The 22,684-nt window shown below is 38.0% G+C and overlaps 1 protein-coding gene across 1 annotated transcript in view; it reads right to left on the bottom strand.

Moving 5' to 3' along the window:
* LOC124259677 (mitogen-activated protein kinase 1-like) overlaps nt 1–21,633 on the bottom strand; it is a 43,548-nt gene extending 21,915 nt beyond the window's left edge. The window contains 3 exon segments of the mRNA XM_046693855.1: nt 382–453; nt 455–509; nt 21,463–21,633. Of these exon segments, the coding sequence (XP_046549811.1) occupies nt 382–453; nt 455–509; nt 21,463–21,596 (261 nt within the window). The 5' untranslated portion in view covers nt 21,597–21,633.
* Between the last annotated feature and the right edge of the window lie 1,051 nt (nt 21,634–22,684).

The raw sequence follows: 22,684 nt of genomic DNA on the forward strand, positions 1-22,684 counted from the left end.
GACAGATTATCTTTCCCTCGTTATATTAATTACGTAATTAATATACCGAGGGTAAGACAATCTGTCAATAGTCAAGTTATATTAATTACGTAATTAATGTAACGAGGGAAAGATAATCTGTCATTCCCTGTTTTATTACCCATATCAGTTTTCGATCTAAAAAACGATAAAATGAAACCAGCATTCTCTATAAGGAAACCCACAATGTGGGGAATCCCCATATCCCTACGCATTGCTTGGCTGTTTTATTTTCTAAAACCGAACGGTGTAACCTCCCTGGGGACTTACAGGAACATTACTACCCAGTGTCCTCCTTCCCATATGGGTAATATCACACGGTCATGCTACAACACAGGTGCAGCTAAGATAACAACAACTTACATTTTCATGCTTGAATCTGGTAAGGATCTTGATCTCTCTTAACGTTCTTTGGCAGTATGTCTGATGCTCAAAGCGGTGATATTTTCTTGATGGCTACTTTTGACTTTGTTTCAGTATCAATAGCAGATCTGAAAATAGATGACAGAGGCATTAAACAACCACAGCACCACTAGACACTGAAGAACAGGTGGTACAATTCTTCAAACTATCGACAGAGCATTGTGCAGTGTCGTTCTTGAAACAAAGACAATACATCAAAATAATCATTCATTTCCAAAAAAATAAGCCTTGTTTGAAGAGGTAAGAGAATACTTAGAATTATCTTCACATGAAGTCTTTATCAGGGTCCCACCCAAACTAACCAAGTAATGTACTAAATAAAAGAAACGCATATAATCACACTTGGCATAACATCACTGCCAGGGGATAATTTGCATTTTATATGACAAGATTTTTTGTGTTTGTAAACAAACACGTTATTCTGTGATCAGAATAATGCAAGCCTTTTAATGCATTACATATTAGTTTTTCTTAACTATACAAATAATCTACTTCAACTGTCACAGTGATGTGCATGGCAATATTATTAACTATTGCCTAGCTGTCTGAAGGGCTTCGATGAGTGCATGGGGAACCATACAGCCAATGTAAACATACGAACACCACACAAATGGAAATAGTTTTTCCGATTTCAGGATATTTTCTTAATGAAATTAAACAATTCTATCCCATATGCATATCTATATGTATAGACACGTAAAAAATGAAAGAGATAAAAAACACATGAAATATCTTGATTGGACTGTGTGAGATGTGACTAATTGTCAAATGGCGGCTACTTGCGGCAGAGGCAATGTGCTGGCCCCATCGAACTCTGGGTAGGAAAGTGTGCTTGTATCTGTAGGTTTAGGAATGTCGAATAAAAGTGAAATTTATAATTAAATACAATACTGAAAGGTAGGGATATCATGATACATAAGTTTCATGAATCGATATGTATCACGATACCCATGTCACGATTCGATATGTATCACAATACCTATTTTTGAGGCATTATTGTGTAAATTTAGTTACATTTTGAACATTAATATGTCATATTTTATAATTGTCCATGAAAAGAACAACATTTTTTCCCATCTTTGTGCATGAAAACCAGTGTTCACGAATGATGTTTCAAAATAACAGGACTTTAGAAACTGAAAATTCACAGGACCCACAGAAGAAAAATTAACACACATTTCAGATTTAACATTCCTTGTAATTGGCATTGAAATTATTAACAAGCGTAAAATTTATAAAAGCAAACAAGTGTGACTTGTCACATATAAAAACTTCAGTCAAAGTCATTGTGAAATATACAGTAGGACACTGGGGCCTATGTGTTGTAGATTTCCATCGGACCAACAGCAAATCTGCCGGATTTGTCATTTATAATTCTCGTTATTCATTTATAATAATCATTTATAATTCTCTTAACATAAAAAATCATGATACAATTGTAAAATGTAATCGATACTTAAACATATTTAAATCGATACTTGCAAAACTAAATATCGATACAGTTTTGAATGTATCCATAATTGTATCATCTTAGAAAAAGTATCGATGTATCGTGGCATCCCTACTGAAAGGGCAAAATACAAATTTAACAACTGTTTAATATTTGAATGCTTCTACTCATCCTAATATGAAGGGAAATTATTTAGCACTCAAGAATTTCAAGAATTTGTTCAGCAATCCAATTAAATTTATCACAACATCATGACCATTAAAATTAAAATTGTCAGCAATTTTAACATTTGTTAATTAACTGGCTAGACAATACTTTTATCATAACCAAATCAAAGCTCAAACATTTGTGATGCTCTTAGCCTTGATGTTTTGAATATGAATATCTATAAACAAAATGTCTCAAAAAGAATTACAATTGCTCAAGAATTGACAAAATGGATGGGGGAGGTGAGTTTAATGAAACCACACATGAGTTAAACTTGTTGCCTGAGATTGAGCAGATGAGAACAGATTTAATTCAAATGTACCCTGAACTAAAACTGTTTCAGTGTAAGGGTTCTTGAAGGGCCTTTAGATGTTGGACAAAAACAAAACAAACTTATGAACCTAATTATGTTTCTATAACAGCTACAACACAGTGGCATTGGCTACATACACTTTCTATGTTGCTATGTTTACTGTGAAAAGTACCCAATATGCATAAGAAAAATAGATCTTGTTAATTTTCAGGCACTTTTAATATTATACCAGACAGGTACACAAGCTGGTTAGTGAGTGAGTGAGTGAGTTTAGTTTTACGCCACTTTTAGCAATATTCCAGCAATATCACGGCGGGGGACAAGTCGGCGGGGGACACCAGAAATGGGCTTCACACTGTACTCATGTGGGGAATTGAACAGTCAGGGGGTCTACCCCACCACCCCACAACAAGTAAGGGGTGTTACTTGGCTACCCACCGCCCACAACAAGGAAGTGATGTTACTTGGCTACCCCGAGACGGGGGAACGCTTTAACCACTTGGCTACCCCACCAACCCACAACAAGTAAGTCAGGGGATGTTTACCAGAGTTGGATGTGTGTAATCATAGTCATGTTTAACAAATCAGAATTGATATGCTGCATAAAACAAATTTCACATGCTGGACATTTTCATATGTCACAGGGGTGGAAATAACTTTAAAATTGCTAGTGTACTCCGGTACAGTGGCACATGTAAAATCACTTGCCCTGATAATTTTTCCACTATACCAGCCGTTTTCTTGTTGATTTTTCAAATAAACAACATAATTGGCATTGGAATATCAACTGGACATAGGTACAGTGTGATATACTAATTTGCTTGCCCGACAGAAAAAAACACTGGACTTGGGCATCGGGCAATGGGTTATTTCCACCCTTGTGTCAGATTTCACTATCATGTAAAGAAACTAAAACTACAAACAAGTGTACTGCAAACATGTAGAGTACATCACTCATCTGTGACTAAACATTAACGATAATGTCCATCACACCCTGTCCAAATGAGTCCCTCAGAACATAAGGGATCATCTGGCACCTCATCAATTCCCATGTTTTACACAGACCTGATAGTTGGGCGTGACAAACAAGTCATTGTCAGAAGTCACCAGGGAACAGAACAGCAACAATGGCACAAAGCTAACTGCATCAGTGAGAATATTCTTTTTCTAAAAATACCTGATCAGGAGAGGTGTATATTAACTCTGCTTACTGACAGCCTATCGTTCAATATACGGTCTTATTATCAAACAGATCAAAATCAATGTGTCATGAACATGTATAGAATTATTCAAGTAACCTCGCCAGGTCGGACTTATTGAACGGATACTGTTCACACTCAATGCCATTTAGAAAGTGACCAAAAGAAAAGTGTTATATTTGGGATAAACTTTCTCAGTAAGGCCACACTTACTTTATTACTTGGTTTACGGATGTTTTTACAGCAATATTCCTGTCGGTAGGAGGTAAATAATTTATTTTTTTAAATCATATTTTCCCCCTAAGTGGCTTTCACCACAAGTAGGCTGTTTAAAAAGAAAAAGAATATGCCATCAGCCATTCAGGTGTTCCCATTTCCTACTACGATAAGGTTTAAAAAAAACCCTGTTAATTCTGCGATTTTATTTGGTTCAATATTTAAAATTTTGTTTTGCACCCATGCTAAATTTGTAACAGAAAGTAAATTTCATTGAAGTAGACTTTTAAATTATTTATTTGGATTTTATTTATAAGCAGTATTCAAAAAATGGGAAAATTGAATTACCGTTTTTTTTCCCACTTTAGCAAAACTTACAGTCCGTGGATCCGTAAACCTAGTAATAAAAAGTGTGGTCTTGGGTCACATCACTGATTTGAAACCACACTCTCAGGCACCTAATCGCAGCACACAAAGTCAGCAATCTAACCCACTCAGCCACTGCAACTTCAACAAATGTCTGTAGTCTGGATCGCAAATGGATACCGACTACAATGGAAAAATTGTCATTGACATGATGAATCACTAGCGTGTATCATTTATAGCTTACACTAAAATAGACAAGGCATACAATGCTGGTGATGAGTTCACAGGTTTTGTTTACTGCAATACTATGTTAGTCACACAAGCAAAATTGAGCATTGTCAATAGAAAACTACAGTGTACCAAGATCTCAGAATGGATCATACATATAAGGCAAGCGCCTCTGAAAATGTTAAAAATCGATGCTAATTTACTAGCAGATACACAATCCTTCCTTATATTTGAAACTAGAACATGTTTATATAGTTATTTTTTACAGTAATATTGTCAATAAGAGTTCTGTTGTAATATTCACTAAAGAGCTCTGTTATTTGAACATTCACTTCAATGATTCTGTTATACTACTGACTGACTGAGTTTGGTTTTACGCCGCTTTTAGCAATATTCCAGCAACATCTCGGCGGGGGACACCAGAAATGGGCTTCACACATTGTGCCCATGTGGGGATTCGAACCCGGGTCTTCGGCGTGACGAGCCAACGCTTTAACCATTAGCCTACCCCACCGCCCCTTCTGTTATACTAATATTCTAAATGAGAGTTCTGTTATAATATTCACTAAAAGCTCTGTTATTTCAATATTCACTTGAAAGATTCTGTTACAGTAATACTCTTTACAAGAGATGTGTTATTGTAATATTCACAACACATTTTCCATCCACTGTCACTTATTATGCCATTTCACATTCTGACAGTAATTCCTGAACATGACAAACACGGTAAGCACTTCAACCATTGCAAATTAGTACAAATGACAAAGATAACGCATTATGTCTTTGGCTTGTGGTAAATAGTACTCAGGCTTGGCTTGCACAGGAAAATAATGTGTTTTTCTAGTCGCTAATAGTTGCAATATTGCTGATGTGGAGTAAAGCAATATTAATTCCCTCACACAAGCTAGGCTCGCACTTGTAGTATTGTTGATCTTATAATGGCTCCTGGCTAAATGTGAAGTAGTGTTACCACATGGTCAGGGGTGGAAATAACTTTAAAATTGCTAGTGTACTCCGGTACAGTGGCATATGTAAAATTACTTGCCCTGATAATTTTTCCACTATACCATCTGTTTGCTTGTTGATTTTTGAAATAAACAACATAATTAACATTGGAAAGTCAACTGGACATGAGTACAGTGTGATATACAAATTTGCTTGCCCGACAGAAAAAAACACTGGACGCTGACGTCGGGCAATGGGTTATTTCCACCCCTGATGGTATTTTGATCATAGCCCCACATCTCTATCAAGAAGTGTATCACCACAAAGAAAATCATTACCGCTGTGGTATAGTTGTTACTGGAATAAGTCAGAGGACCAACATATCTGCCAATCCCAGTGTATATGATAACATTTTTTGAGTTGGCTCAACAATGCGAGTCAGAGGTATTGTATGCAAGGATTGTAAACTGTCACGACTTGACGTGCATGTTTAACAGCTTGTTGACTGTAGCATAAAGACAGTTATCAGTGCTGAAGGTCTTCCAACTCCAACTGAAGAGGACCTGCGACAATAGATCCCCTGAGTGTACCCCACGCCTGACTTCACCCAGATACAGGTTGGCCAACAGAAACACTTGACTCGACACCACATACTAGTGTCACCAGTAGGGCAGAACATGCTTACCCTTTTCAGAACACCTGGTGTCAACGCTGATTTACTGTGGTCCATTCACATTATTTTGAAAGCTTCTTTACACTGCTTTCAGTACTGTTTGATCAGGACAATGAAATGTGTTCCTATCTTCCCATGCTGTGGACAACAATCCAGTTCTGGTCAGTGTCAAACACTCATGAAAAAACCCTACAAACTGCGGAAACAGAGTTGGCACCAGCCACAGGGTCAGGCAGGGCTTTATTCAGAACTAATTGTCCCTCTCAACAAATTGGGCAAAAATGTTATACATACTGAGGGAAAAAAATAAGGGATCACATGAAAGCACAAGTGTTCCTTTATTTTTTTCTAGGTTTCTTCACAAGCTATGCAATACAAAGCTTGTGAAGACTGACTGACTGACTGACTGACTGACTGAGTTTGGTTTTATGCCGCTTTTAGCAATATTCCAGCAACATCACACCAGGAGACACCAGAAATGGGCTTGTGAAAGAAACCTGGAAAAATTTAAGGAACACTTGTGCTTTCATGTGATCCCTTATCTTTTTCCCTCAGTATAGTTCAAAACTTCGTCAATGCAGCAACATATCAATAGCTGATTTTCTTTTCATCAGTCTTGTCTCCACATTTGTAAGATACATAGACATTGAATGTAATTATTCTGGTATGGGACAGTATTTCACAGATGTAACCCATATGGGGCGTCTGACCCTGAGTGACAAACTCCGCAATATTCTACCAATATCATAACGGTCCGATAGAAATCTTCACACCATGTACCCATGTCTTCAGACTGTATATTCCTGTACAATGACTTACTGCCCACTGCCCCCAAAGTTGTTATATGTGACAAGTGACACTTGTTTGCTGTTTATAAATCTTCATGTTTGTCTGCAATACATTTCAATGCCAATATAAGAAATATTAAATCTTAAATGTGTGTTTAATTTTGTTCTATGGGTCCTGTGAATTTGTCAAATGGGTCAGACAATGCAAACATCTGAAACTTACAGGCCACAAAGTCCTGTTGGAAAATGAAACACCGCTTCATGTCCACATGGTTCTATGATATTTTTAAACTGACAGATGTAGACATACTGAAGTGAGTGGGCTGTGTGTTGTGTTACAATAGTTTTAGCAATATTCCAGCAATATCAGATTACATGCTAGTATCTGTGATATTCTAGTTAAACCTTTGTCAATAGGTTTCTATAATCAACATGGGCTCCAGATAAGGGCCTTATCGGCGTATATACGGATAACAAATCTGCACGTTACGGTAGGAAATATACGAACCACAGTGGTGTATGGTCTTAGAATCATTTACAGACGTATATATCTGAAAAGTATTGTTTTATTGTTTGTTGACCTGTTTGCACAAGTGTAGCCATGTTGTGGTGCATATATGAAACGAAACACAAGATAACTGATACGCCATTGATTTAAGTCAGTATACTAAATGTCCTCCTACGGTTTTCCAGTACTCCTACATTGAAAAAGTAAGGAGTACGTACTCCTGATGTTGAAAAATTATCTGGAGCCCTGTTCAAATTTCATGAACCTGAATGTATATTTAGTCATGATATTACTGAAATACTGCCAACATGACTAAAACTCTAAATTCCCTCACACTCTTATGGTGGTAGAGAAGCATTGTGGTTGAAGTGTTTGCTCTTCACGCCGAAGACCCGGGTTTGATTCCCACATGGGTACAATGTGTGAAGCCAATTTCTGGTGTCCCTGTCGTGATATTTCTGGAATATTGCTCAAAGCAGCATAAAAATAATCTCACTCACACTCATATAATCCTTGTGCTCAAACTGAGCTGTCATATTAAAACACTACAGCTAAAACGAATATCAAACCAACTATGAAGACAAAATTCACTCCAACATCTGAGACAGGTTACATAATTTGATAAACCGAACCACCAAACCTGGTCACTAAATGCAACCAGCTGAACAACTATCTATCTTATTACCTGACCTCAACAAAGCACTGACCTACATATTCCCGACCATCAATTGAATTCTGAACATGTTTACCCCAAACTTCCCATCTGACATAAATGATTATCTAAAACCAGTCTGGATTTATTGCGATCGAGAGATGCAGGATGCCACTGCAATCTTGTCAACACTGACAAACAGCTTCCCTCTCCACAAAACCTCCACCATGTGGGGACACACCTTCAACCGCAAGCACCAAAGTAAACAAGCGGCTCCTCCTCAATGTAATAAAACACATGTCATAGCTGAATGGAAGTCGTGCGTAGGTCCAGCCTTGATGAAATAATACACAGTTCTCAAGCTTCAGCCTTGCAGCTAACAAGCGAACTCTAGACCTTTCCAATGCAGGGCCTTATAATCAATAAACCGACTGGCGTTACAAGGTTACAAGCTGGTACACATATCCCCAGAATATGTCACATCACTGTGAACCCAGTTTGACCCTTGCCTATGGAATGAGATAATACTAAAAGAGGGAGCTGGGGTATTTGTGGCTCTCCTCCAACTCAGGCTCTTGGCCAAGGTGGGGTACTCCTAGTTCAAGGGCAGGTTCTGTCCTCCTGGTGGTCCTGCTGTAAACTAGGTCAGCTCAGTCCATTTCTAATGCTCATTTACATCCCAGATCTATAAAGTATCATGTGTTTAATATCCTTGTGATCACTATGGTGAACTAGGGCATGACCTATTTCCTTACAGATGTATGAGGCCATTATATACTTGTAATTCATGGCTCGAAGATTTGACAAATATGTGTCCAAATACAATGCTACTAATAAGCATCAAACAAGCATGGAATATCATTTATATGCCATTATGACGTCAAATGGAATCTGTTTGAAGACAAGCCATTGTCTTGGATGATTATTAATTTATAATTCATGGCCTTGAAGATCTGACAAAGAAGTGGAAATACATCAAATAACCATCAAATAACCATCAAATATGATGTATATGCAATTATGACCAAATTGGCATCATTTGCCATCTCTGTGTGTTTTGCCGTCATCCTACAATTATTTTCATGATAAAAGCTGTGGAATACGGACTTTTTGACATTAGATATGATAATAACAGGCGTAACTCAATAACTCATATTTCAATCCTATCTAAACCATGCCACTGTGTAAAAGTACAATGTAAATGAGGTTATTTTTTTCTTCAGCTCGACAAAAGGACCAGGGCAACAGAAAAATCAATACATACAAATATCAACGTTTCAGAAAGCTGATGTTTTAGAACATGTTACTCTCATCAAAATGTATGCAAGGTAGTTTATACAAGTTGGCATTTACAACCTGGAAACATGCATTTTTGAAGTTGGCAATATGTCTTAAGAAAATCACTGATTTTTGTCACTAATTTCTAGTTTTTATTAAGCTAAGATCAGTTGTTGTGAGGTGAGGTGAGGTGAGGTGAGGTGAGGTGAGACGAGGTGAGGTGAAATTGGGTTTTACGTCGTGCTTGACAATATTTCGCTCATATGAAGACGTGCATGCGTGTGTATGTATGTGCGGCTGCTTGTACTAGCCCAGACTTAAGCTGGTTTTATAGTGCTAGCCCACTGAGATACCATACCGCAGTGAAGCATGAATACCCCACTCAGACACATTATACTGACTCCAAGCCGACCAGTCCTTGTTGTACCCATTAATGCCGAGCGCCAGGCAGGGACCAACAAGTACCATATTTTAACGTCTTTTGGTATGACGCGGTCGGGGATCGAACCCGCGACCTTCCACTCTCCGGGTGGACGCTTTAACCACTACACCATGGAGGAGGTGAGTGAGTGAGTTGAGTTGGGTGAGTTGAGTGAGTGAGTTGAGTGAATTGAGTGAGTTGAGTGAATTGAGTGAGTTGGGTGAATGTGAGTTGAGTTGAGTTGAATTGAGTGAGTTGAGTGAGTTGAGTTGAGTTGAATTGAGGTGAGGTGAGTGAGTTGAGTGAGTGAGTGTGAGTTGAGTGAGTTGAGTGAGTTGAGTGAGTGAGGTGAGTGAGGTGAATGTGGTGAGAGAGTGAATTTCGACAGAAAATCTTTAGTTTTGCCATACCTTACCGATCACAATAAAGATGATGTTGAAAATCACAAAAATCTCAAACAAATAGTACATTCAAGGGTAAAAACCGACTGTTCGACAAAAATCTATTTTTCTGTCATAGAGTTTAATGTCTTTTGAATATGCTACAAAATAGTACAATCAAAGAAATACTTTCTATAGGACCATGCCAACGTATATCAACGTACAAATCCTACTGAAATCATACGTGGAAATGCTGTTGAAACCCTACACCAGTGTGGAAATAGTTACTGAAGCATGCATGATGGTAAACCTAGCATATACAGTGCAATCTGTCAAATCCACACTCTTTGTAAACCGGTTTTCTCCATAACCCAGACTTCTCTCTGAGTCCCGGCAAAATTGTTCTTATTTTATCATTTAAGCTTGCTTTATAATCCGGACACTCTCAATTACCCAAAAGTGTAACCCATAGATAAGCCGATCTACCTTCTACAGACTGAGTTTGCTTTTTTGGTCCTCCAACGGGCGTGGGGGCTTATTCACACAGTAATATATGGTAACACATCATGGCAGTGTCTACGGCTACGGACAGTAAAGTTGACCAATCCGACTGCTCTATAATCCAGACAAAAATGAGTCAATCCGACTGGTCCCAGACAAATGAGTCGGTCCTAGGCCTGTCCTTAATAGACAGATTCCACTGTATTTAGCTCCCTGAGCACTTAGCTATTTACAAAGTAAATGGTGCTTATTATGTACAATACAGTATATGCCAGTGTACAAAATGCTAATTAAACCATGCTGGGAGCAAATTGTATTAAACCATGTAAGACAGAAAATTCCTACTTAAACCATGTATCAGAGTAAAATCCTACTTAAACCATGTATCAGAGTAAAATCCTACTTAAACCATGTATCAGAGTAAAATCCTACTTAAACCATGTATCACAGTAAAATCCTACTTAAACCATGTATCAGAGTAAAATCCTACTTAAACCATGTCTCACAGTAAAATGCTACTTAAACCATGCAGAGTAAAATCCTACCTAAACCATGTATCACAGTAAAATCCTACTTAAACCAAGTATCACAGTAAGGTCGTACTCAAACCATGTATCAGAGTATTATCCTACTTAAACCATGTCTCACAGTAAAATGTTACTTAAACCATGTATCACAGTAAAATCCAACTTAAACCATGCAGAGTAAAATCCTACTTAAACCATGCAGAGTAAAATGCTACTTAAACCATGTATCAAAGTAAAATCCTACTTAAACTATGTATTGCAGTAAAATCCTACTTAAACCATGTATCGCAGTAAAAACGTACTTAGACCATGCATCACAGTAAAATCCTACTTAAACCATGTATCGGTAAATCATACGTAAACCATGTATCACAGTAAAATCATACTTAAACCATGTATCACAGTAAAATCCTACTTAAAAAATGTCTCACAGTAAAATCCTACTTAAACCATGCAGAGTAAAATCTTACTTAAATCCATGCAGAGTAAAATCCTACTTAAACTATGCAGAGTAAAATGCTACTTAAACCATGCATCACAGTAAAATCCTACTTAAACCATGTATCATGCAGTAAAATCCTACTTAAACTTAAACCATGCATCACAGTAAAATCCTATCTTAAAACCATGTCATCACAGTAAAATCCTAATTAAACCATGCATCACAGTAAAGTCCTACTTAAACCATGAATAACAGTAAAAATCCTACTTAAATCATATATTACAGTGAAAATCTCACTTAAACATTGCCCTATCAGTGTATAAATCCTACTTAAACCCAGCCCTGTCAGTGTTTAAAACCTACTTAAGCCATATACAACAGTGTACAAATACTTTCTTATCTACTGCCTTATGTCAACTAGCTCAGATAGCCAGTGAGTGAGGTTAAGTTCTGCTTTGTACTGTTTCCATAAGTATAGTATGACCAGAAATTATTGAGCATTTTAGGAATATGTTTAATTGGATTTCTAGTATAAACAACCTTGACCAGCTATCAAGTGCTTGGGTTCATTCAAGAGAGACAACTCCGTTAATCCTTTTTCATTAGTTTGTGAAGAGTTATTCCCCAATGCCCCTCTGTGTATTTGAAGGGAATATGAACAGTGAGCTGTACGCAGATTTTCTCGAGGGACATTTACTTCCATCTGCTCACGTGTTCTATGGAAAGTTTTGGATTTTCCAGCAGGACAACGACCCAAAACATCGTTCAAAACATTCACAGGCCTGGTTTCGGACCCAAAATATGACATTATTAGATTGGCCAAGCTATAGCCCTGACCTAAATCCAATAGAAAATGATTGGGGACTTATGAAGGAAAGTGTCAATAAGAAAAATCTGACAAATATTGCTGAAAAATGAAAGAAGAGGTGATCCGATATTGGGACAGCATGGACCATGACTTTCTAACTTCTTTTATCAGTAGTATGCCCGGCCGCATTGAGCCTGCATTGCTGCCCATGGTGACTTGACAAAATACTAACTGTTTGCCTGTCTTTGAATCTGGAGTTATGTTCTGCTAATATTTACATTTAATACGTGAGTAATGAGTGAAAAAAATTAAAATTACAATCTTAAATTCTCAATAATTTCTTGGTTGTACTGTAACACCACTACAATTAATGATCTTCTCAGCAAGTTTCCATGAAAGAATTTAAACATACTGAAACCTTTCTAAAAAAGGTTTGATCGGACTCACAATAAAGCATGCTGTTTGATTGGGAATGGGGTAAAAGTGACTTATTCACCCACTCAACAATCCACTTGCAAGCCAGTTTTCTTTGTGGCAGGGTATATAAGATTTACTCTCCCACTCAGAAACTTACTTCCCTCCCAGGCAAGATGTATAGCATATATATTTTTTATCAAGATCACATACTGACATGGACAAAATGTATTATCAGCTTACATGCCTTCATTGATCATTATTAACCAAAAGTCAAAATGGCTGCATTCTTTCCGAAAGCAAAACAATAGCTGCCTCCATCAACAAGTCACATGATCAAGTCACTTTCCCAGCGTTGCAGGAAACGAGAGACATGTAAATAATGTTGTCAGCAAATATGAATCAGTGTCCCATCTCCAACACAATGCATTAAGCAGCTAACTACCGATAAAACCAACAACATTTAAACCTTTCAACAAACGAACAAGTGCCCATGCTCCTGCCCGGAACATCAATGTAAGTAAAACCCATGTTTTCATCATGGATTTTTGCGAAAGAGAGGTTCAGATATCATCACCTAACATTCTGAATCTCGTCCAGTAATCTGCCATATTTGCTAGACAACTGAAAAATGGCTAAAAGTACATGTTCACCATTCTGGTCGATACGGCAAAGAAAGGTTTTGTAGAGCAGGTAGATCATTCATGTTGATAGATGATTGGATTGCATTTGATAGGTCATGTGGCATTCTTGGAACTAATTTCAAGTCGGCAGAATAATATAATCCACAAGTATTCAGATAGCTTCACATCCAAACCATGAACAGGCCAAAGCATACTCATGATGCTACACATTTCTTTCCAGGTCAGCGAATCACGTGTGTTTGCAAATTACCTCCTCAACTCCATGAGGAGGATACAACCTTGCTGCTTGTTAGGTTTGCATTTACGCAACCATCTCATCGATCGATGATACCCATCCGCTGATAGGTGAAGAGACCAATTTCAACCCAAATTACAGGCTAAAAGTAATATTTATTCTGAGTAGGCACTCTACAGTAGGCACAGCAATATGGATGCATCTACACTGACTGACTGAGTTTGGTTTTACGCCGCTTTTAACAATATTCCAGCAACATCACGGCTGGGGACACCAGAAATGGGCTTCACACATTGTACCCATGTGGGGATTCGAACCCAGGCCTTCTGCGTGACGAGATAACGCTTTAACCATTAGGCTACCCCACCACCCCCGGATGCATCTACAATAAGCGACATGCAAGAACTACCACCTGCACATGGCTTACCAATTTGGTGTGTGTGTGTGGTTTTACTTTTAAAAATATTCAAGCAATATCAGGATGGGGGGACACCAGAAATAAGCTGCACATATTCTGCCCATCAGGATTAGAACTTAACTTTTTAGAGCACAAGCAAAAGACTGTGTGTCAATATTTAAGCAACAACCAAAAAGAAATTTTAATAAACCAGAAAATATAATAATTCCAAAATCTTTATTTTTCACAACCTTATCCCCAGACAAATACCCAATTCCTCACCACTGTCCTCTTCACACTTCCGTTCTAAGTAGTTCATCATACTATCTCAGTATCTGTAATAATGTTCGATTAAAAATGCCAAATTTAACAAATGCATGCAGTTGCTAAGGTCCGCCATCACGATGTTAAACTAAGCATGTGATTGGCTATTTTATATTCGGAATCCTTCTGTAAATTGTCATCAATAAATAGAGGGAAGTAACTCCAAATTGAGTATGAAAATGAATTTATGTGACCATTTTCATAACTCCCAACTGAGTAATACTGACAATGTTTATATATAACCATTTTCATATTTTTCTGATTTAAATCAACTAAAACATGAAACGCTTAAAAAAGTCTATATTAACAAATAGAACACCATTATGAATTTTTACACGAATTTAGCGTATCAGCTTCCGTTAATTTGACCCTTTCCCACATACTGAATCGAACCCATCTTTGGCTTGACAAGGGACACTTAAAAACTATGCTACCCAACTGTCTCATACAAGATGGTCACATGGTCTCAAATCCAGCTTAACATATCTTCCACACAACATGCATAACAATAGCATTCATCAACCTGGTGGACTTGGTAGTATATTTACCTATTCACCGTAAGAGCCCAAGGCAGCAACTGCCACAAAAATAACTGTAAATCATGAAATCATCCAGCCATGAAATTAATGCAAAAAGCCCTTTGCATAAACAAAGCCAAGTATTCATTTGGAGCGTTCTGTCATATCAGGTTCAAGGACATCGCAAAGGTCATAATAGTGAGTGGATGAGTGAGTTGGGTTTTATGCCGCTTTTAGCAATATTCCAGCAATATCACGGCAGGGGACACCAGAAATGGGTTTCACACATTGTACCCATGTGGGGAATCAAACACGAGTCTTTGGCGTGACGAGTGAACACTTTAACCACTTGCCTACCCCATCGCCGCTGCAAAGGTCATAATAAACAATGGTATTGTACTTTATATTTAGATAGTTAGTGGTCAGTTTGTTTAATTAAGGCCTGAAAAATTGTTGTGATCCCGATTACCTGACCGACCCTTGAATTCTGGTGCCAACCCTAGTTTTTTTAAGAGGTATGAATACAATAAGCTTTCAGATACCATTGTTTCTTCCCAGCACCAGCGGACATTGGTCATTCTGATAGAGAATGGCTGCAAACTTGATTGAATAAACAATTACACATTGATAAATGTGTTTTCAGTTCGTACTTTACTTCTAAATAAAAAGATGTAAAAAAAAAAAAGAATTCCTACCTACCTACCCTAAATTTTAAAGAGGTGTAATCGGAACCAGAACATTTTATAATATTTGGCCTAAGTTGATCAAGCTGTTATGACATTAGCAAACCATGGACAACCATGTTTGTTGTTGGTAACCTTGTCAGATGTTATAATTACAAGCAAACTATTGACTGATTAGCTGCCACAGCTCCAAGGCAGCACCATCTTAATCAGCATAACGACGCATCTTAGTCCTGAGGTCGACACGCAATTTTTTAATTTCTTGATTTTCATTACTGGCAAAAAAGGTGCTTATTAATACCATTCACAATAAGTTTAATTTGTTGTAAAAGATCAAACAGTAGAAAACAAAACTAAATAAAACACAAAGTTTGGGTCTTTATTTGCTGCACTCAAAGGTCACAAGGAAGTATTTGAGGGGGCAGTCACGGTTTTGTACTATTTCCCTTCTTCAAAGAAGCTTTAGTCACTTATTTAAAATCAAGTATATCCTTAATCAATTTAATCTGCAAAGCTGCTATTTTGAATTGTCTTGCATTTTAAAGTTCTTAGTTTCGCAAATTCAGATGTGTTAACACTTCATTTTTCAGTGAAATATTGTAAATCTAAACATTAAAGCCTCTTATTATTTCCTGATCCTGTTATCAGTGAGTCAAAAGTAACAAATCAGAACAATAATCATAATTTCATTAACAGCAATTTCTTAATTCCGATCTCTGAATTGTTATTGACATTTGAGCAGGTCTAGATTAATTCTTGACATTCATGGCGATAATTAGCATATACACGCATACTAATGATTAAATTAGTCCAAATAACAAAGCGTTAAGGTTTCCGAGCTCGGATACATAATTAAGATAGGATGACACCTATAGGTGACCGATATCATTAACAATAACACATTGTTATAATTACTGTAATATTGTGAGTATCCCTCCACAGCTTTCTTCTGCGACGGACAATGCGGTAATATAGTCCTGTGAAGTTGCGGTTAGTAAATTGTCAGGTTAATGTGATGTTGTTACACCTCACAGTCAAGTATCGCTTAATTTGCAGACATATTACCCACTCCTTAATACAACACAGTTATGAATTATATATCACATACATGTGTAGTCATCGTCGTCAAATATTGATCTTCCAATGGGACATGAATGTGTGTGTGTCTGATGCTCTCAGCTGTAACATGCCGGCTGCATGATGGTGGTCTGTAACAAATTCAGTCTAGACCATTTGGACCAGACAATCTGGTGACTGACATTTTCACCAATGATCCATGCTGGTCACTGGGGTACAATGCCACACAATCAACCATGTAGGACCACCCGATCCACTAAATTGCCTCTTACAACTAGCCATAGTTGCTAGGGTCTATTCTAACCAATGTTAGAAAAACTAGTGCCTGGTTCCCATCCGAACCCACAGACTTGAGAAGATACAGGTCCTGACTAAACTCTTCACGCCCTAATTTGAAAATAATCCCAGCATATTGTGACACCTAATCTGACACATAAATTCCATGCATACCAAAAGAACCAATACAAATTGATAACTATGTGCCTGACACGAAATCTAACTGCCTTGAGCAGGTACTATTTTTCGAAAACTAATTCCAACCTAGATTTCTAATAGGGGATTCAACATAGCATTAGTATTATAATGCACTATGCATTCAGCATGGTGCATTCATGATTCAACACCATGCATTCAGCACCATGCACTTAGTATCTTTCCAGCTAACCGACCTCCGACATTGAAAATGCTTATCTCCATTCTACCATGAAAAAACAAAACAAATAGCAAAATGCAAATTCTTTTGCGTAAGCAAATGTATTAATAGAAGAGACATACACTGAATCCACTGTTTTCAATGTTTTTTTAATCTGAATTACTGAATCACTAACAACAGCCTATAAACAATATGGCTCTGTATGTATGTTCAAAGCAGTTTCTATTCATCGGAATACTTCACGCAAACATGCGACAGGTACTTAACGTAAGTACCATAGAAACTTCAAAAACAGGGCATGAGGTGAAGTGAGGTGAGGTGAGGTGAGATGGGATTTAATGTCGTACTTAACAATATTTCGCTCATATGACGACGTGCATGCATGTGTATGTATGGCTGCTTGTACTAGCCCATACTTAAGCTGTTTTTTTAGTGCTAACTCAATGAGATACCATGCTGCAGTTAAGCATGAATAGTTCAATACCCCACTCAGTCACATTATACCGACCAGTCCTTGTATTACCCATTAATGCCGAGCAATAGGCAGGGAACAAGAAGTATCATATTTCAACGTCCTTTGTTATGACAGCCGGGGATGAAACCCGCAACCTTCCCCTCTCAAAACAGGCATGAAGCTGTCACCCCTACAGAAACATTAAGCATGTGCTGTAAAGCTCTGTTCCATCAACTAAATAATCAAGTCTGGATCAGACAATCCAGTGATCAACAGCACGAGCATCGAGCTACGCAGTTGGGATACGATGACATGTGTCAAACAAGCCAGGGTGCCTGGCTACAAGATTCTGTTAGTCGTCTCTCATGACAAACATCTAACCCTGATCTTCACCCGTCATTGGTCTTTGGTGAGATTGTGTTTGATTCTTTGAATTAAATTAATGTGAGTGAGTGAGTTTAGTTCTACGCTGCTTTTAGCAATATTCCAACAAATATCAGGGCGGTGGACACCAGAAATGGGATGCACACATTGTACCCATGTGGGGAATCGTACCCAGGTCGTTGGCGTGAAAAGCGAACGAATTAAATTAATGAATGAATTATTGTGAATCCTGGAAGCACACCCCAGGACAACATTTCTGCATTAGTCATAACAGCAAGTGAGTGAGTTAGCTTTACACCACACTCAGAAATATTCCAGCTATATGGTGGCAGTCTGTAATATATTCGAGTCTGGACCAGACAATCCAGTGATCAACAGAATGAGCATCGATCTACGCAATTGGGATACAATGTCATGTGTCAAGCAAGTCAGCGAGCCTGACCACCCGATCCTGTTAGTTGACTTTTACGACAAGCATGGGTTACTGAAGATCACTTCTAACCCAGATCTTTACGGGTCCATTACAGCAAGAGTTAACAGGGGAGCTAACCTCAAGGAAAGATGAATACATTGGCATTTCGGAAAACCTTGCCAACAAGGGAGCTAACGACACATTTACTATTGCAAAAATATTGCAATAACAAACAATATCCACCACCGATAGTAACAACACTACTGTGATTAGACCAACATCTAGTCTCTGTAATAAACCTGCTTTACAGAAAGAAAGGTTCCTGAAAAATAATCATAAAATGTAATGAACAGGAGCAATGAGACTTTGTTCCTGAAACTGTTGAATGGTAGACTTGCCACATGTTCTAGACTTGCATGGGCTTTCTTGGATATATTTGCTTCAGGGTCTGTACGAGATGACACTGGGATAAATATCTATTTGTTCTTCAGTGCTGATTTTGATACGTCAAATATGGCCACCAAGTCCAAATATGCAAGATATTTAGCGAGGAAAATCCTGACAACCTAACTTTCATAATTCCATGCCCAGTACAACATAAATGAGAAATATAGATAGCTGATAATGTCAAAGTGTGCCATTTTCTTCCTTTTTGCTACTCAAACAAAAGGAAAGTAATTCTAATCTAAGTTGAAATTGCTGTTTTTGTGCCATTTCGTTATAAACATGTGTGACCTCTATTACTATCAAACTGTTATGCACACAACTGAAAAAAACACAAGTGTTTTTAAAACCTTTTTTAGAACAATCCCAGGGCAACAATGATGATACAGTGACAGTTCAATATATCATTACACTCCTATGGTGAAAGGGAGAATTTAGAATTCAGGATGTTTTTTTGAAAGGATCATATGGTTGCATACATTTCTTCTGCAAGGTGATATTTTCATATTAAATAAAAAGATTATTTTTTTCTTTTGATTGTCTGTAGATACTTTACACAACATTGATGTTTTTTATTGACAATTCAATGACAGTGGTATGGGTTTGGAAAACCTAAGGACTGCACCATTTTACCAAATTACTTTTCAAAAATGATATGTATTGCAATACTTTTTCTGGGAACTGATATATTGGGTAAAATATTATATGAAGTTTTGAGATTATCTCAAAGGCTTAAGTAAAGTTTTGAGATTATCTCAAAGGCTTAAGTAAAAATCTACATAGACTTTTATACACAACTTATGTTTCCTTTCATAATAAATTGACAATACATCAATTGCATGAAAAGGATATAGACTCCCTAAAAAAACAACCTAATTTTGAGATTACCCATTATCAGAACCATAACATATTTCAAGGGCCTTAGTTTGTAGAAAATAAGATCTGTTTGTACAATTAGCTTCACTCACTGACAAACACTGTAGCTCCCAATATATCGCAACACGGGACATGTTTGTCAATATATGGCAATACAATCTATTTGCCAATACACAGACCTGGACAGCCCTTCTGCAAACTCATGTAATTTGTTCTTAACATATGAACTGTTAACAGTAAAACAAAAACCTGTCAAAATTCCTTTTCATAAAATACAATAAAACGTCTTGGCAGTGGGGATGGCGTCAGGGTGGGGGTGGATAGTAGAGAGTGCGGACCTCACAGCAATGAACTTCCGCTAACCTCATAGCCCTATCTGGTATTATTGGCAATTCCATAATTCTCATTAGCAGCTGTCCCCTTATGCTACTCAATCAGGCTAACTCACAGTCCAGTGACAGTGATTAGGATGTCCTTAACACAAGACTATAACATTTCATAACAGAGTTCACCATCCTCACTGACAAACAATCTGAACAAAACACTTTTCTCACACAGCTTGGACCATTTAGGCTGTTATTACCAAATGATTCCTCAAACTGATCAATTTCCAGATAAACCACATTACCTATGATGAAACATGTAAATATTATGATGTTGTATCCTTTCATGAGAAGCACTAGAGTTGATGGCTACTATGATTTAGGTGACATATATTTTGGATTCAATTATAAAGCATGCAAAATAGGCAACGACTGTGTTGACAGCTGTTAATTTACCACATCAATCACATCAAAGCAGTAATTTATCTTATTTCTTATTGTACCACTTCAAAACATTCCATTAGCATCCCTAAATTTCATTTGACATAATTTCGCTATCACAAAATAATGAAAAATGATATCAAAGCCAAACCCATTATGCCTCATGAAGCATTGTTTATTTTGGGAAAGATTTTCTCCTGATGAAGCAGAGTACACTAACGATTCCTTGGTTGCTGGTGGCAATCTTTATTTCTTAAGCATGTTAAGTGGCTGTTCCAGTATGGCCTCTCCCCACATAACCTGCATTATTTCACAAATGTAAACATTTGACTGCCATTATTGCGTACAGCCTGCCGAATATTTCGTAAACGATCATCGCTGTATGATAACCTGACTATAGCGTTTAAGATCGCGCGACTGTAACGTTGCGAATGTATTCTAGGTCATATGAAAACACACCGAACTGGTGATAAGTGTTTGGCGAAATCTACAGTACACATAGGAATGTGAGAGAATGTCCGTAACTGCCGCACGCGCGACGGAGCACGAGCAGTTTATGTCATTTTCTCGATTGACAGCTGTCCATCATTGCAACAATTCAGGTGTGTTATGCGCGTTGTGGCTTAATTAACGACACGTGACTGGGACGATGAGTGTAGTAAGGACTGTTTGTGGTTGAAAGGGAGGGATGACCCGGAAGCAAGGGGGTGCGTTCTTGCGAGATCACTGGACCCCCGTTAATAGTCAGGTGTCAACGCGCACTCCGAGCTGCATGGCGAACCGTCTTACGAGGTCGCCTCGCTGATGGGGTCGGGATTACTAATAATGCACTTATACTTACACCACCATGCCATAAGCTCCTTCCCCTATGTAGTTCAGGCTGGTATATCGTGGACCCACTTCAAATATCTGGCCTCGCACAAGTTCACCAGCGGTTTTCCCACCAGATTTCTGCTGTTGTGCCGGGGCTGCCATCTTGAAACTGACGCACAGTGCTTGATCACGTGACTACACATATGTGACGTCATACTCATGCAAGGAAGCCCTCCAAACAAAAGTGATAGATATCAGAGTAGACTACAGTAAAGCGCAATGTGCCGGAGTGTTTATGAAGCGAACTGAGCATAACCTGCTTGACATTACAGAAATAGCAGCTCGGTTTTTTTTGTAAACCGTCAGATATTTCCTCATTAACGACCAACAATGTGTTATTTTGAAGTGTAAGAGATATCACAATCAAGAATTCGATATGCACCATAAAACCACCGGCCTTGGAATGTTAAAATGGATGTCCAGATGTAAACAATGGTCTTATTTTCATGTATTTGTTAATTTACGGAATTACATTGTTATATATCTTTTATATGGACCCCAATTTAACATGTTTTCTGTATATGGGTATTGTTTGTTTTTTGTTTGACGCCGCATTCAGCAATATTCAAGGGGTCTGTAAATAATCAAATCTGGGCCAGACAATCCGCTGACTGACGTCATCAGAATCGATCCCCGTAACTTGGATATGATGACATGCACTTGGCTGACCAACCGATCCCGTTCGTCAGGGCAAGCATGGGTTGCTGAGCACATACGTCCTAACCCGGATCTTTACGGGTGCGACCCGTGTAGATCCGGGTTAGAATTGATCTTAAGTAACCCATGCTTGTCATAAGAGGTGACTAACACGATTGGGTGGTCAGGCTCACTGACTTGGTTGGCACATGTAATCGTATCCAATTACGTAGATTGATGCTCATGCTGTTGATCACTGGATTGTCTGGTCCAGTATGATATAATATAGATATCCAGTTAATCCTTAAACAATTGACGATATCGGTAATTTATTAATAAATGTGATAACAGCATGCCATACGTTCACTCGTCACGCCGAACCCCTGGGTTTGATTCCATCAAGGGTACAATGTGTGAAACCCGTTTCTGGTGTCCCCCGCCGTGATGTATAGCTGGAATATTTGTAAACACGGGGTGAAATCCAACTCACTCATGTGTCCGAGACATAAATCGTATACTTTACATTCTATCATCCAATAAATTATCTCATTATG

This window comes from Haliotis rubra, unplaced genomic scaffold, assembly GCF_003918875.1.
Source record: "Haliotis rubra isolate DU_JTF1 unplaced genomic scaffold, ASM391887v1 Scf732, whole genome shotgun sequence".
Taxonomy (NCBI): domain Eukaryota; kingdom Metazoa; phylum Mollusca; class Gastropoda; order Lepetellida; family Haliotidae; genus Haliotis; species Haliotis rubra.